Here is a 17315-nt window from a genome sequence, read left to right as displayed (position 1 = left end):
GATTGAAGGGAAAAAACCAGTGTTTTTTTCAGACCTGGATCCCTGAGATGCTGGGCAAAGGTATACTGGGTGAAAAGATTCAGTTAGAAAGGGCTCATAGATCTCTTTTCCCAACACCAGGTCCTGGGCAGAGACTGCGTTTTGTCCTGATAAGGTTGTTGCGTTATCAGGACAGGGAGAGAATTATTAAGAGTGGCAGCGTCGGGTGCAAAGAGGGTCCCCCTTAGAGGTAGAGGGAAATAAAATCTTCTTCTACCCAGACATTAACGTGGCACTTTTGAAGACCAGAAAAGCATTTGATTCAGTCAAGAGGCTGATCAAGCAAAAGGGGTACTGAGACATCCAACCACCCTGAAGGTGATATTACTAAGAGGAGAAAGAAAATCTATTGCAGATCCAGAAAAGGCATGGGAATTCGCCGAAGGTCTGCCCACATTGGGGAGCACAAAGAAGTAAAGTCTGACTGGGGATCAGCCTACAGTGGTTTTTATTACATTGCAAATTTAGCCAACAGGAGTGTACACGTTATGGACTGTAATATTTTGGCATTTAAATTGCAAAAAAAAAGTGTCTGAAAAGAGGTTATGCCAAGTAGACAAGAGGTTATAATTAGTTTTTCTTGGGGAGCTCAGGAGATGGAGAATGGAGAGAAGTAGATGGGTGCCGGTGGCACAACCTGTTATGGGGGGGGGGAAGTGTTGACAACTGAAGGAGGTTGGCAACAGAATAGAGGGGAGGGTGGATGTAATAATGGGGCAAAGGTTATGTTGGGAGAGCAATAGGGGGTTAAGGGAAGGTATGGCTGTGAATGTTTCTTGGGTTTTTGTCTTTGTCCTTGTTCCTCTCTTAGTTATTTTTGCAGCTTGGATGGAGTGGAGCAAAGGAAGGATGGTAAGAGATTGGGGGAGCATTTAAAGGAGGAACCCGGGGGTAATGGCTAAGAATGTAAAGTTTGTTACTTTAAAGTCAACGGCTTAAACAGTACAGTAAAGTGAAAAAGGGTCTCGGCACACATTTTAAAAAACGGGGATAGATCAGGCCTTCCTTCGATTTAATTGCATTTAATTGATCAGCAACATCAAAAGCTAAAAAGGGGGTGGGTGGGCCAGGTTATATCCTCCTCATTTGGCTCAAAGGCAAGGGCAATGGCGGAGGGAAATATTCTAATGGGGGCAACTTTAATCGATGTCTGGATCCTGTACTGGATAAATCCACAAAATGAATAACTAGGACCAGAGTGGCGAAAGCCACCACTGACTGCATAAGGGAGCTGAATTTGATAGATGCGTGGCAGAGAAAGCATCTAAGAGAGAGGAACTACTCATTTTACTCAAAACAACATGATTCCTACTCTAGAATAATTTTGTTCTGGCTTCAGCCCATTGGAAGGTAGGATCATAGAAGCCGATTATAGGGCAAAGCTTCTCTCAGACCATTCCCCCTTGTTTTTGACTATAGATATGCCAGATAAGCAAGACACAGCATACAGGTGGCGTCTTAACACTTCGCTGTTGAAAAAGCTGGAGTTTTGTAGTTTTATAAAGAACCCAACTACCCCTCTACTCCAGATAAATTTCTTCTATGGGACACCCTCAAGGCATACTTGAGGAGCCAGATAATTGACAGTCAAGAAAAATTATGAGGGAAGTGGAGGAATTGGAAAAAGACATTTCCCAATTAGAGAGGGATTTTCAGGAATCAGGCTTGGAGGACCATTATAGAGCTCTCACAAACAAGAAATTGGAATATAATATGCTTCAGATGTATAGTATGGAGAAGACAATTATGAGGTCGAGACAAAAGTATTATGAGGTGGGAGAGAGCACACAAGGTCCTTGCTTGGCAGTTGAGAGCAGAACAAGCCTCTAGGACAATTAATTCAATACAAACAAGGAATGGCCAGGTTTCATATAAACCAAAGGAAATTAATGAGACCTTCAGGAAATTCTATGAAGGACTGTATAAATCTGAATTGACTGGGGATCCCAATCAAATGGACAAGTTCCTGGCCAAATCTCCCACACCTGAATCCAGAGGAACAGGCAGGTATAGATCTTCCTTTTACAGAGAAAGAGTTGGGTAAACCATTGAGTGCACCACAAGCAAGCAAGTCTCTGGGGGAGGATGGATTCCCGCCTGAGTTCTATTGAGAATTTAAAGGACTTATTAATGGCTTGTAATATGGAGGTGATAGACCAGGCTAGGGAAAGAAGGTCCTTCCTGGAATCTTTCACAATGGCGAGTGTTACGCCAATTTTGAGGAAGGGTAAAGATCCACGTGCCCTCTTCTTATAGGCCAATTTCCCCGCTGAATACTGATTACAAAATCCTAGCCAAAGCCCTGGCAAACAGCTGAAATTGATAAACAAAGACCAGGCAGGCTTTGTGCAGGAGAGGCAAGCAGCGAGCAACATTGGCAGAATGCTGAGTGTAATGCATCTGGCACAATCTAGAATTGAGAGGGGATTGGCTGTTTCCTTGGATGCAGAGAAGGCTTTTGACAGACTGGAGTGGGAATTTTTTTTATTTAAAGTGCTGGAGAAAGTAGGGTTGGAACCATCTTTTCAAAAATCAAGACGCTATACCATGCGCCCAAGGCAAAAGTTGTAATCAATGGGCAGGTCTTTTCAGCCTTCCCACTTACCAGATCTAGTAGTCAAGGGTGCCCGCTGTCACCAGTTCTCTTCGTGCTGGCAATGGAACCTCTGGTGGTGGCTGTTCATCAGGATCCAAACATTAAAGGTTATAGAGTGGGCCAGGAGGAGCACAAAATTAACTTATTCACTGATGACTTACTGATATATCTGACAGACCCTGCAACTTCTCTGCCTCAACTGCATATTGTACTGAAGAACTATGGGAAACTTTCTGGGAACAAGATCAATTGGGAAAAGAGCGAGGTGATACCACTCACTGAGAGTAATTAAAGTCAATTTAAAGAAAATAGAAATTTAAAGTGGCAACAGAAGGGGATCAAATACCTGGGAGTTAATATTGAGGGTAACTTGAATAATCTATTATCTTGCTGGAGTGTCGAGAAAGACCTAAAGAGATGGTTGATTGACATCACATTGATGGGTAGGGTTAACTGCATCAAAATGAATGTGTTGCCAAGATTCCAGTATCTTTTTTAAACATTGCCTGTGCCGTTGCCCTGGGGTTTCTTTAAACAGCTGCTACATAAAGTTAGAAGGTTTCTCTGGAGGGATAAGGACCCAAGGGTCTCTATGGTAAAATTAACATGGGACTATAGTCTAGGCGGATTGATAATGCCAGACTTCAAAAAATATTATTGGGCAGCTCATACATCACCTTTCTTTCAGGCAGGTGGTGTACCATCCTGGGCACAAATTGCTCTGCACTTGGCGAGATGGCAGAGGATTTTATTTACAAATGGGACGCCAAATTGCTGTCAGGGAAGATGGGCAGCCCCATACTAAAACAAGTATCTGGACCAAAATTAACCAGTGTCTGAACACTAAAGTGGAGCTGTCCCCAAAAACACCCTGGCTCCTAATAAATTAATACCATTAATGGTAGGTAACAAGATCCTAGACATCTGGCGCTGTAATGGAATCAGGTGCATAGAGGACTGTTATGAGCAGGGGTAATTGATGTTGTTTGAGCAGCTAAAAAATAAATATGCTTTCCCAAATCAGACATTCCATCTTTTAATAAGGTCTTTTCTACAGGATGTATTGGGTCCAAGTATGGCCCTACCTTGATGCAGTAACATAGAGGCCTTGATTCGAAGGGGGAGCAGTAAGAAATTTATTTTGGAAATATAATGTCTGTTCCAGTCAGAGGGACCCAAACCGAGAGAAAGATGGGAGTTGGACTTGGGCATTGTAATTGATGAGAGATGCTGGTCCGACGTGCTGGGAAAGCATGACCACGGTCATCAATGCAAAATACAGACTGGTGTAATATAACCTTTTGCACCAGTTATATGTAACGCTGCAGAAAATAAACAGATCAAAACCAGGACCTTTGTGCCTGCAACCTGCTCATGTACCAAGGTGGGGCCCTTTTGGGTAGATCTAGGCCAAGTATAGGCAAGCAATTCCCACAGGACCCAAACTTGTTCCTGCTGGGCAATATAATGGACATGAGGCTTTCAATGAAGCTGTCCTCATTTCAAATCCAATTTGTGTTTATCGCATTGGCAGTGGCCAGAAAGTGCATTTCGGCGACTTGGAAGTTCGACTCTAGTCTTAGTATTAAATGATGGAACGAGGAAATGCAAAGCTGCATTCCCCTGGAGAAAATAACATAATCTGAGAAACAAATACGATACCTTTTGTAAGATCTGGCAGCCATAAATGCACTACATAGGCAGTGATTGGTTTCCCCATTCCTTACTATGGCTTCCTCTCCCTCACATTGATCCTGATCAAGGAAAGTCAGGAATGACTATCAGCCCAGAGGCCACCCATTGAGCTGTGACAACCCTGCCCTTTGTTATTTATTTTCTTGCTGTTCAAATTTTGTTGTTGTTGGTCAAAGTTTGAGTGAGTTGTCTTGTTTTATGTGTGGGTGGAGGAGGGGTTGGTAGAGACATGGATTTGTATATATAATCATAAATAAAATGAATATATCTATATTTGAATGTGAACTGCCATTGTTGGCATACTATATGGCTGTACAAGCTTGTGTGAAAATATATAAAAAAAACAGCTAGAAGTAATTCCCCATGTCCTATGCAATTACTTATTAGACAAGAGTACCAAGGATGGACATGACTACTGGCATCAGGAAAGGTATTGGTGCCACAGGATTCATACCTCCAGGTTCAGGAATATGTTACTAAACCATCAGACATCTTTTGTATACATTTCTTTCTTCTCGAGTCATGTACAATTACTGGTAGTTAGAAATTCTGCCTGGCTCTCAGGAAAAATCTTAAGATTGTGTGATGTCATTTATGTACACTGACAATAAATTTGAACTTTAATCACTAATGAAACAAATTTCCAGTAATAATCACCATGTTGTTTTTGGGTCTCACTGTGCCAGTTGACTTATACTTCCAACATCAGATGAGTGTCCCTCCAGCCTGCAATCATGAGACTTTATATTACTTCATTTCCGTTCTTTCAGGATGCCTACGCACAAGGGGAAGTGTTTATTGGTCATGCAGACTACGGGTATAATGTAAAAGAGGGCCTTCCTCCTGGCATCAAAGGCAACAAGTGGAACTTGGGGTTGACAATTGATACTCCAGAGAGGAGGTTCCTATTTACATGTCAAAATGACCAGGACCTCAAGGAATGGATCAAGGCTTTGAAAGAAGTTATTTCCAAACCCATGTCCCCTCAGGATTATACCGGTAAGAAATACTTTTAACATCCAAAGGGTTTATTTTCAGATGTTTTGGTGTCTGGTCTACACAGTTAGTGTGTGGCAGCCAAGACTATGATCCAGTTTTGGGTCTCCTCAGTACCAGGAGCCACTCTTCAGGCAGTGTAGAATAAGGTAATTTTCCAACCCCAAGGGCCATGACTTTTCTAGAATATTGTCTTGCTCAGACCAATCAGCAACTCAGGCTGGAATTCAGTTTGATGTCAGAATGCAACAAAACTATTTTTTAAAAACTGAAAACAAAGCAGAGAATGCTCAAACAAGCCAGCAGGTCAGGCAACACAGCAACAGAATCAGTCTCTTGGGTCGATGAGCCTCTGTCACAACTGGGAATGGTCCAGGTGAAGCAAAGAAAAGGTTGGTGATAGGAGGGGAACAATACGGTTGGACTTGTTTTGCTGTCATTGCTTGTTTCTCTCTGTCATCTATTCTCCTTCAGTCGTGACATGTTCTCTGAAATCTGCTACATTCTACATTTCTGTTCTCCTTCCAATCTGAAGTTTGCTCCAGCTTCAGCAGATCATCCTCAGCCATCTGACACATTATCACGAATGCATCTCCCCCTCCATTTCCTCATGAACACTGGTGTCAATCTTCCCTCACCTTTCCATTCTGATGATCACACTTTACTTTTTCCCTCCGTATCACCTCGAGACCCAGAAAGCCCTTCCAGCGGAAGCAGAGATTAATTTGCACATCATCCAACTCCACATACTGCAATTACTGCTTTTGATGGCTCAACACTGGAAATACCAAATGCAGATCAGGAGAATGGATAATTCAGTCCACAGGCTCCCACCTCTCCTCCAAGCTTCCAGCTCCTTGCCACTTTACTTTGTTCTTTCTCACCCTGACCTCTATTGTTTGACTTTTGGACTCATCCAATGAAGCCCATTATTAATCTGAGGACCAGCCACCTCATCCAATTTCACACATCAGTCTTGTGGACTCGCATGTTCAATGATCAGCTGCTCCAACATTTATTACTTCATTTCTCCCTTTCCAGCATACATGTCTTACACTCACCATTTGTAATTTTTGATCAGCACCATTACACCTCTCAACTTTATTTCTCTCTCCACATTCTGTGACCTCAAATGCTGTGCTATTTTCAGCATTTGAAACAGCGCAAGGTGTAGCTTTTCCTGGATAGTGTGGAAGAGGAGCCTGGGGTGTTATTCACATGACCAATGCTTTTTCCTTGCTCGGGAAAATTCCAGCTTTGCCAACTCTCAGATTCAGGGTGATGCAGTGGGGAAATAATGCAAGACCACCCCCCCCCCCCATGCTACAGGAAGGTGTATTGTTGGAAAACAGGCTAGATACAATCTTCCATAATTTGGGCTCATGCATCAGAAAATTAGAGCTGAAAAAGATTTTTCTGTTAATTTATTTACCTTTCCTCACAGTTTGTAACAGTGAATCTTATTCTATATCTCAAATTTACTTGTAATTTACAAATTGTGTTAGGGTGAATTTCCAAATATCCTGTAAAACAAAGACCGTCTATTTTTACACAGTTGAAGCTACCTTGAGGCGCAAGCAGATGTGATGATTACAGAGCTCTTGAGGGCAGACTCAGTTCAAATTTCCTACCATCAGAAGATACCTCAAAGGTGGATAAAAGCACCCTACCACTATCAGCCTAACTGGCCACTGGAGGGCCCAGCATGCACCATGTAACACAGTGCCAGCTATTTTCTGGGATTTGAATAGTCAGAAAAAGAGCAAAGCTCTACCATCAGTGAGTGCTCTTATTTGAAAGCACAAATTGAATTGACAGCTGGAACTTCAGCACTGAGATTCCAGAAACGGAAATAGGGACAAAGGTAGTGAGGACCCTTCAAGCATTAACATTTCAGTTACAATCACTCTTTCTATTTTAATGTATGTAGCGCTCTTTTGTACTTATACAAGTTTTGTTAGTCTTAAGATTGAGATCCTTACTTTGGTTAACTGGAATCTTTCACTGATTAAATGTTCGCCACTAAGTGGTTTGATTCATTAAAAATTTTCAAGCTGCGGATGGGGCTGAAAATTGTTGGTTACAACAGGATATAGACAGGATGCAGTGTTGGGCTGAAAGGTGGGAGATGGAGTTCAATCCAGTTAAGTATGAGGTGATGCATTTTGGAAGGTCTAACCAGAAGGCTGAGTACAAGGTCAGATACTAACAGTATGGAGGGATCTTGGCATCCAAGTGCAAACATCTCTCAAGGTTGCCATGCAGGTTGATAGAATTAAGACCCATGGGATGCTGGGCTTCATTAATAAGGGGATTGAGTTCAACAGTTCAGAGGGTAAGTTGCAACTCTACAAATATCTGCTGAGACCACTTACGAGTATTGTGTTCAGTTCTGGTCACATTATAGGAAGGATGTGGAGGCTATGGAGTGCGTGCAAGGATTTACCAGGATGTTACCTAGATTGGAAAATGTCTTTTGAAGCATGGATAGTAGAGTTTGGATTTTTGGAGCAAAGGATGAGAAGAGACTGAGAGGTCTACAAGATTCTGAGAGGTATAGATAAGGTGGACAGCCAGTGTCTTTTCCCCAGGGCAGGAATAGCAAACACAGGGGGACAGCTGAACAAAGTGAAAGGAGGAAAGTTTAGGGGAGGCATCATGGGTAATCTATATTTAAAAAAAAAACAGAATTGTGGGTGCCTGGAATACCTTGCCAGGGGTGGTGGTGGAGACAAAGATTTAGGGCATTTAAGAGTTTTAGACAGGCCCAAGAATGAAACAAAAAATAGGGTTGAGTTTTTTTGAGTGGGTATAGGTCAGCACAACATTAAAGATTGAAGGGCCTGTACAACCTGCAGTGAATTTGTGAGCAAACACTGTCACACAGTAACAAGGTCTGCGGTCTGCAAGTGATATTTTGTTAAACCTCCAGAGAAAAACCCCATAGAAAAAATATAGCCAAGAACCCAGAGGCAGTACAGAAAAAGGATCGAACAATAAATGGCCCAAGTTGTGGCCATTAGTAAGACAGTTGCACGAGGGGCAGCTCAATGTTCCACGTTTCTGTTGTTTGGGAGCAATGGGGAGGGATAAAAGGATGGTTTTGCTTGTCAGAAAATGTCACAGCTGTGCTCAGGATAGATTGGAGGGCTCATCTACCAAGGCCACACAAACAGCGTATTTATAGACCTCAAAACATTGGGAGAAAATTTATAAATAGCACATAATTGCAAGAAAACATTTGATAGCAGGAGATTGCAACTTTCCACATATTGACAAGTGTCCCATACAGTAATGGTTTAGATGGGATAGTTTGTCAATTGTATTAATGAAAGCTTCCCAAATCAATACATTGCCCCAACTAGTGAAATATTGGATCTCCTGTTAGGGAACAAGACAAGGCATATGTGTAAGAAAACACTTGGATCTAGTAAGCATGCCACTAGTTTCAAGATAATTATGGAAAGGTATAGTTATGGTACTTAAGTTGATGTTCTAAATTGGAGAAAGGATTCAGCAAGTATGGATTAGGACAAATTGGCAAAGTTGTACTTGATTAGTGGAAGGCCTTCAAAAAATGAAATTTTGAGAGTACAGTCTTTATTTCTGACAGGAGTACAAATGAACAGATATGGGAAACCTTTGTTTTCAAAAGATGAGGCCCTGGTTAAGGAGGTACATAGCAGGAACAAATGAGGTAGAGTGGAGGATGGAATTTCAAAGCAACAATTTACACTGAACTTTTTTTAAAAAAAGTACCCATGTAAATATAACGCAAACAACTTGAATCATCTAATTCGTATGTGGATTGCATTTTTATCTACCGTGTCATTTGACTACTACATGGAACAATACAAATTAAATTCTACTCATGGGCTGAGTTGGCTCAAAATAATTTTTTTTCCCCAGAAAATATTTTTTTTAATATAAATGGCGACCACCCAACATTAATTAAAAAAGTCATAAATGAATATTTGAAAATGATGTTGGAAAAGGAACCTCCAGAATAAGATACTGTTTTGAATTCTACTTCAAGAAACTCAAGCACATTAGGCCAAGAAACACCAATGTGGTAAACTTTTATTTCATTCAGAAATACATTCCAAACCTTGAACTTTAAATGATGATGGTTTCCTTGTAAACTTTGGTGGAGCATCAACGCTGGCAGTGTGTACAAAAAGAGGAATTGCAGATGATGGACAAAATATACATAATTTAGAAGCTAGAGAAGATTCAAATGCAGGAATAATAAAAGTAACAAACAAAAGAAATGGGGATGGGGGTCTAGATTCCAGACAATAGTTCCGGAGCTCCTGCATACTTCCTTACACCCCAAATTCATTGGGCCTAGAACCACCTAATGTCACGTTTGACTTTTATTCACCAAGATTTAAAAAAATTATCCAGCAAAATATCACATGATTCAAGTCCCAACATCAGATCATCCAAGATTTGTTGTGGCACCAATTCAGCAAGGATACAAAGATGTACCCCAATACAACAATGTGACAAAGTACAAATTTTTGAACAATTTGCTTTCATCAGTGATCAGGAACTTCTGTGGTCCTGCTTACCAAAACAATTCTGCATGGTTGCATGACATTCACCTTATCTTCACAAAGGAAGATTCTGGATGGCCCACATGTGCCAGAACGAATTAATGACACAGAATATTAAAATATGGTTTCTGTAATGTAAAAGTTAGCATCAACCAATCCCAGTTAAGAGACAATACAAAACTTAAAAGTTTTGATTCGTATTTTAATAGTGATCTTTGGTGAAGTAACCAAGCAGTTCATTGAAAACTTACAAGGCAAGCAATAGAAACTGAAGAGCAAAAATTCACCATTTTAAAATCTTCAAAAGTATCAATAGAGTTATTAGATTCTACATAATGAGGGAAAACTCCAAGCATACTTAAGAGGCATGAGTTTTATTAATCAGACATTTGAAGGCAAATTGAAGAAATTCTATTTGTTAAATGCACTTAAAGGAATTGCTTCTCCCTTAGGAACAACTCTTTGGGGCTTAAGGAATCCCACTCGCCCAACAATCTTTAGGGTGTCAACAATAGGAGTAACATTGATGCCAGGAAATATATCAACCTGCATGTGCTACATCTAGCACTGACAAAGTCTGACAATGTGCCAAGTGATATTTCATCTCTGGGTATTGAGGCTTCAAACAAAAAGCCTGCAAATGACAATGTTCATTGGCAAATCAACATACTGACAAGATTAGTCAGTTTATATAAATACACTAAAATATAAATTTCATCAAATTTAAATGACCAGTACAATTTATTCAACTGACAGTAAAACCTGTATTAAATGTTACACTTAAAAAAGTTGTAAATTTAACCAAATGCCCACTATCCTGGATCACTCTCCCCACTGTGAATGGATGCACAGTACTTTAAAGACAATTTAAGAATCAGAAGGGGGTAGGAATGCCAGGTTTATTATCCTTAAATAAAAAATGCAAGTATGTGTCACTTTAACATCTTTTGGGCAATGACTGACCGCCTACATGTCCGTGGTCCCATAATTATTCAGTTACCATAAGTCCGCAACTTAGAGAAAAAAAAGCAATCGCTAGCTATAGGAAATTGTATACTGTATACCCACACTGATCCCTCTGCCTCGGTCTCTCCCTAAGGCTGTCAATCCCACACTGATCACACTGCCCCGTTCTCTGCCCACAGTGATCCCTACTTACAATAAAAAGTTCACAGGTACACTACAATATCCTATATAGCTTTTTTAAGTCCAATTTCATGGAACGTTTAGAGGACATTAAGCAGCGGATACTTGTAGTAACATTGGCTCTACTTCCAGTCTGTTCACAGCTCAATCTTTATTACAGGTTCAAATTCTCCAGTATTTTGCTTGAGAAAAATGCATTTGAATATTCCACATCACATTCTACAACTGCTTGCCCCTTAATGTTGAATCCTTTCACCCAAAAACTTAACAATGGAGGTACAAAATTGCACAGATACACAGGGATTCATAAACAAAATGTCAAGGGCTGAGACTAAGTTACCAGTGGAAGGATCAGAGATGAAATGCAGAGATTCTGACAAATCTCACTTAAGTTATGCTACTTGAATAGCAAGACCTCCAAGTTACAGCCTGCATTATTACAAAACCATCAACACAAGGGTTGCTTCTGGGAATTTCTGGTCAACTGAGGACTTGCAAATTGTGGATAATGTCCTGTCCCACACAACACCAAAGAGATATTCCACTAACAAAATCACGTGCAATAAAAATAGGAGAATTTTGAGACAGGAGCTGGTTTTTGGGAAGGGGCAGTGTAAGAGCAAAGATGGAAGGGTAAGCCCTCTAGAATAAAAATCAGAAGCTTGAATACTTCCTCCCCATCCCCAAGAAAAATGCTGACTCACGGCATAGAGAGTTTTTGGTAACCAGCAACAATTCTTCCAGAGTACAGAAAGTGACAATCATCAGAATGCTGTGGAAAACGTTAAAATAACATTTGAGTGAAGGCTTTCCCAATAGTAATTAGACAGTGAAATCCCATTCTCAATTGCTCGTGAGTCCCAGGGAATACGGTGAGATAAGCTAATTCAGCAGACTGGACAGTCGTCATGGGACTATCCACACAATGGCTCAAGAGCCATGCTTACTGCATTCACCCACCAAATCTTCAAAGCACTAAACACTTTGCCTTTCACAGTAGATTTAATCGGCAAATCATAATTGTAAATTGAATGCAACATTCAGCCGCAGCTTTCCATGTTTCCCCTCATTTTAATCGACTCTGTACCAAAGCAGAAAAAGTAATTTTATAGCCATGTGTTAAAAATAAAATTCACTCAATAAAGGTTTTACTGTCGATCACTGGAAAGTTGTGTTGTTACTGACATTCCATCTAAATCCACTTTTGGAAACTTTCACCACTAATATCCAAGCTGTTATACAACAGATACTTACAGATTAAACTAACCTGTACTGCCAGACCTCTTGGCATTTCCTTTCCTACACGTTAAAAAGCAAGTGAGACGGAACGCTGCTGTTATAGTTAACTGAAAAAAATTATGTTGAAGAAAATCTCAGTTTTGGGTGCAGGGAATTTCCATATCAAAAATATGCTGAACATTGAGAACCCAATCATCTGAATGGAAATCACTTATAATTTAACCCATTTTGCAGCAATTCAAATTGGAGGGACAAGTTTTCCCATTCAGTGCTGATTTGGTACAAACATTTTCATGGACGCACCAAATTCTTGTTCACCCAATTTTATACAAAAAAAAACTCGTGCAGAAAGCAAATGATCTTCAAAAAAAAAATCTAAAATTTCTATTTCAATATTATGCCACTAACGTCTGAAAATTAAACATATTGCACAACAACCAAAATGAAGTGGAGGGAAAAAAAGCTAGCATCAAAACTAAGGTGCAGTGAATTAACTGCAGCATATTCTATCACTTCCTGTTCATGGTGCTTCAGAAATAGCTCAAAATTCTTTTTTTTTAAATTAAAAAAAATTCTAGTCTTGATGTAATTATAACCCCAAATTATTCAATAATTTTGTTACCTCTTCAACACTGGACACAGACTAAATCCTCGTAAAATCTTGCAGCAGGCGACACTAAATACTATTAAAAAGTTTTTTTGTCCTGTGCCAGTTAGGGTCTTCAAGCTATAAAAGAATATCTGCACATTCCCAGCACTGGTGAACAAGTGGAACAAGTCTTGATCCCAACCTTGAACCATAAAAAAGAACTCCCATCTTAAAACATTTTGAACATTTGAGAACTCCCAGAGTGAACAAGCAGCAAAAAAGTTAGTTTGCACCAGCGTAAACTGGAGGGACAAATTTTCCATTCATTGCTGAGCCACAAATTGCACCTCCGTCTTCAGAGATAATCAAAATGTGTTCCATCAATTGGCCTACCATAGATAAACAACTTCTTTACTTTTGCATCAGTCGACTCTTCTCAGAAAGAGGAGGTTAAATGAAATCTGAATGTAGAAATAGTACAAGGAGCCAAAAGTTGAATGTTTATCATAACCAGATCAAAGATTTAAAGCTGTGATTCATATTTTATCTATATCCAATCCATTTGAATTTAACATTCATCTCCACAAAAATCCTGAAAATTAAAATTCTGTGTATTCACTGGAGGTAAGCAATGCAAAGCTTACTGTACTCGAAGCAGGTTCATTCATTTGTTAAAATTTGTTAGTTTTTAATACTGTTGCAAACCCCAATAATGGAGACTACAGCACCCCTGGTCTTCTTCAGGCATGGGAGCAATATAAAACTTGAGAAATACAAATAATACAATCCTGTTCAAAAAGCAATCAAGGATTAAGCCCACAGAAATCTCACTTGAAGATGGTTAAAAGGGATAACTAACAGTTTGAGGCAAATCTGTCTGACTAACAAACGAACAGAGTTAACTCAACAAGTTCACTTTGGAGTTCATGCTGCATTTACAACATATAAAAAATCTATTTGATAAAAGTACTGAACTAATTGGGGAAAAAAGATATAGAACCACATACAGATGAGGACACATGGCAAATGAATAGCTTCAAAACAAGACAATTTTTCTCCATTAAAGAAAGTCAAGTTTGCAGATGGTACAAATCAACTTTACCAAGAAATAAATGTCCTTCAGGAGGTGATTGTCCGACAAGTGGGCAAAGCGAAACACAAAAGTCTGCAGATGCTGTGATTGTAGTAAAAACACAAATGTTGGTGGAACAGTGTCCATAGGAGGTAAAAAAAAATATAACCATCATTTCAGGCCCGAGCCCTTCTTCATGGAAAAAGTAAAAAGCTAGGTGCCCGAATTAAAAGGCTGCAGAGAAAAGAATGGGCTGGGGGAGAACAGACCAACAGAAAAAGGGGTTAATTGGATATTCATGGAATTGGGTGGGGCATGTTGTTTGGGGTTCTTAGGAAGCAGAGCTGGGGAAAGGAGCTAGGGGTGTGGGGAAGAGAGAAAGATGGTGGGGATGGGGGACTAAAAGAAACCAAAGAAGTCAGTGTTAATGCCTTCTGTGGGCAAATACATGGAAGTGCAAATTGAAAAGTGGTGGCACAGAGGTAAAGTAATCTAACAATTTATGATGGATTGGGTGCTTGTAAGTCATTGGAGCAGGTTGCTAAAGTAGATACTTGCATGAAATACTTGTCTTTCTATATAGGAACTAAAAAGACATCCAAAATTTGCAAGCAGTTTAGGCAGTGGAGCCACAGAAAAAGGAGAGTGCAGGAGTTAAGCAGATAGGAAAAAGAATGGCTCCTTTTTAAGTGGATTGGTAAATTAAAATTAAATACAAGTCTCAAAAACAAATGTTTGTTTGTCATCTAATAGTAACTATGTAGCTAGAAGTTTGCTAATGGCATCCAAAATAAGAGTAGAGTGGACAGTGATCTAGAACTGTTGTAATTTTGGATAAACTGAGGCAAATAACGGCAGGTGGAATTTAATTCGAATAAGTGCAAGGTGCTGAATTTTGGTAGGTTAAATCAGGGCAGGACTTGCATAGTTAATAATGAAGCCTTGGGAAGTACTGTCGAACAGAGATTTGAGGGCATGAATCAGAGTATGTTACAAAAATATAAAGTTCCATGAAAATAGTGACATAGGTTGACAGGGTGAAGAAGGTGACATTTAGCTCTTGGGTTCATTGGTTATAGCACTTAGTAAAGGAGGAAAGATATTATGCTACCACTTTTAAAAGATGACGGCAAGACGGCACTTCAATTATTGTGCACCGTCTTGGTCACCTAGCTACAGAAAAGATATTAAGCAGGAAAAGGTGTTGGAAAAGAGAGAGAGAGAGATATAACAAGAACATTGGCAGGATGTCTTCCATGAGCATACAAGGCAATGGGAGAGAATTTAAGAGTAGTTTATAAAAATCATGAAGGGCACTGATATGACAGTCACAGTTCTTTTCTCAGCAGACGAGAGGACAGAGGAAAAGATTTGAAAAGGACTCGAGGGGCACCTTCAGAGGATTGTAGATGTATGTGGAAGGAGCTGCCAGAGAAAATGCTACAAGTGAGGACCATCGTAACATTCAAAATTCACTCAAGATAAACACAGACAAAATGTTTAGAGCAGAATGTGGGCAAAAGGGACTAGCTTCGTTGGTGAGGGAGGGCAAGTTGGGCCAAAGCGCCCGCTTCCAAGCAGTACAATTTTGTGACTACAACAGTGGGGAAATAAGATATTTCAGAGGTCATGCCCACATGAAAAGGTGGTGGTATTAGATCTGATTAAAAAGATCAAGCTGGCCAATAGACATGCTCTGAATGTGGAATTCACATGTTTTTCATTCACCAGGACTGGCCAATTGGTTTGATTTTCATCAGGCATTACCAAGTGCAACAAACTACCACTGGTGAGATTTCACCACCACTTCAACTCAATTCTTTGAGATCACGTCAGGCCTGAATTGCATGGAATCAAGATTTGCATGTGTTTCATTGACCAGGACGGGTTCTGGCTCTATGAGCACCAGGGCAGAACTGCAAAAAAAATTTTTTTTAAATCCACGAGCATGGTGAAAATACCAGAACCAGGCTGATTAAACATTGAAAGGAATGAATTCTTCCTTGTGTTCTACAAATGTTGTCAGTCAAGCAACACTTTAAAATCAATTTCTTTTTGTATTCCAGCACACCTACTCTTGAGCCACACAACATCCTGTTAAAACTTTCTGGAGCAATGTTAATTGCCTCTGAATCCCCAATTGTGAAGTGGTGCTGAATGTGAATTGCCTTAAACACTCAAGGGCAAAATAAGAAATAATTTAGTTTCCAAAAACTGCGGAGAAATGGAAGTGCATAACTCAGTATGCACATACCCAATTTTATAAAGTGCGTAAATTGAAGTAGAATTCTCATGATCACTTGGGCAATGACAGATGGTCTTTACTTTTAATTCTCCTTCATCAGCTGAGTAGAATATTTAAAACTGTCTAATCCAAGTGATGTAAATCCCAATCCCTGGCATTTTATACATTGTATGAAGTTATGACATTAATACCTCTCTGATCCAAGGGTTTAATGTTAAGTGCAACCAAGCAATGTCCCACTTGCCAGATACAAGGAAGAATCATTTAAAAATCCAAGTACAAATTTGGACATAATCTCTGGAAACTACTAGGTTCTCAACCTGTGGACTGGAAAACATTTCAAAATGGGGAAAATTAAAAAAAAAATTACCTTGCAATGTAAACTTTGATAGTATTCTAATCTCCACTATAATTAAGCCCCCCATATCCAGCAAATAGCACTTTGCTCTCAAGTCAAACACAATCACAATACATTATGTTACTAAAAAGTGATTTTAAAAAGGGCCTTCACCAAACTTGCTACAAGTTTGGGGACAGAGAAATCCAACAGCCACAAAAAGCTGTGAAAGCCCCTGGAAAGGAATAAAATGAAATCTGACTTGCCTCAGACTGAGAGGACAATAAGATTCAGCCACAGCCTGTCCCATGGCAGGGCTACAGGAAGAAGAAATAAATTCCAATTTTAGCATCACGTGTGGTCAATTCTACATCCATAAACCATGCATTCACTCCACAATCTTTCCAGAAAGGTTTTTAAATACATTTTTAGTAAGCAAAAAAATTGCAGATGCTGGAAATTTGAAAGACAGGAAATGCTGGAAATGCATGGGCAGGTCAGGCAACACATGGTGAGAGAGAAAAAAAATGAGGTGTTAGGTGTGACGAGGAAGTCATTGATCTGAAATTATAATATTTCTTCTCCACAGGTGCTGCCCAACCTGCCAAGTATTTTCAACATCTTTCTGCATTTTACTGACCTAGGTTTTGCCACCAATATGAATTTAAAATTCTTAATGGGCTACCACAAAACATGCAGAGAGATTACACAGATATACAGAACCTAGTTCATTCCAGAAATATAACCAGTAAGATCCCCTCCAATACATTTACCTTTATTTTTGCATTAAAGACACAGCAAC

The 17315-nt window shown here is 39.7% G+C and overlaps 2 protein-coding genes across 13 annotated transcripts in view; one reads left to right on the top strand and one right to left on the bottom strand.

Annotated features, from left to right (window-relative positions):
• The window catches only part of tefm (transcription elongation factor, mitochondrial), a 76779-nt gene extending 59494 nt beyond the window's left edge, over positions 1 to 17285 (bottom strand). For 2 of the 9 annotated variants that reach the window (XR_011354834.1, XM_069929842.1), the window contains exons 1-2: positions 13253 to 16762; positions 12299 to 12377 (exon numbers count right to left, since the gene is read on the bottom strand). Coding sequence is in view for 5 of the 9 variants with exons in the window: in XM_069929842.1 (XP_069785943.1) it covers positions 12299 to 12377; positions 13253 to 13255 (82 nt within the window). In the remaining 4 variants the exon portion in view is untranslated. The other 7 variants (XM_069929844.1, XM_069929847.1, XM_069929845.1 and 4 more) reach the window with 7 other exon arrangements.
• adap2 (ArfGAP with dual PH domains 2) overlaps positions 1 to 17315 on the top strand; it is a 67436-nt gene that overhangs the window by 44716 nt on the left and 5405 nt on the right. For 2 of the 4 annotated variants that reach the window (XR_011354833.1, XM_069929836.1), the window contains exon 10: positions 5101 to 5329. Coding sequence is in view for 3 of the 4 variants with exons in the window: in XM_069929836.1 (XP_069785937.1) it covers positions 5101 to 5329 (229 nt within the window). In the remaining variant the exon portion in view is untranslated. Of the gene's footprint in view, positions 1 to 5100; positions 5330 to 6881; positions 9199 to 15277; positions 15457 to 17315 lie in introns of those variants that run through there. The other 2 variants (XM_069929838.1, XM_069929837.1) reach the window with 2 other exon arrangements.

This window comes from Narcine bancroftii, chromosome 3 (genome assembly GCF_036971445.1).
Source record: "Narcine bancroftii isolate sNarBan1 chromosome 3, sNarBan1.hap1, whole genome shotgun sequence".
Taxonomy (NCBI): Eukaryota; Metazoa; Chordata; class Chondrichthyes; order Torpediniformes; family Narcinidae; genus Narcine; species Narcine bancroftii.
Note: the sequence above shows the minus strand (reverse complement) of the source record. Positions and strands in the feature narration are given on the sequence as shown.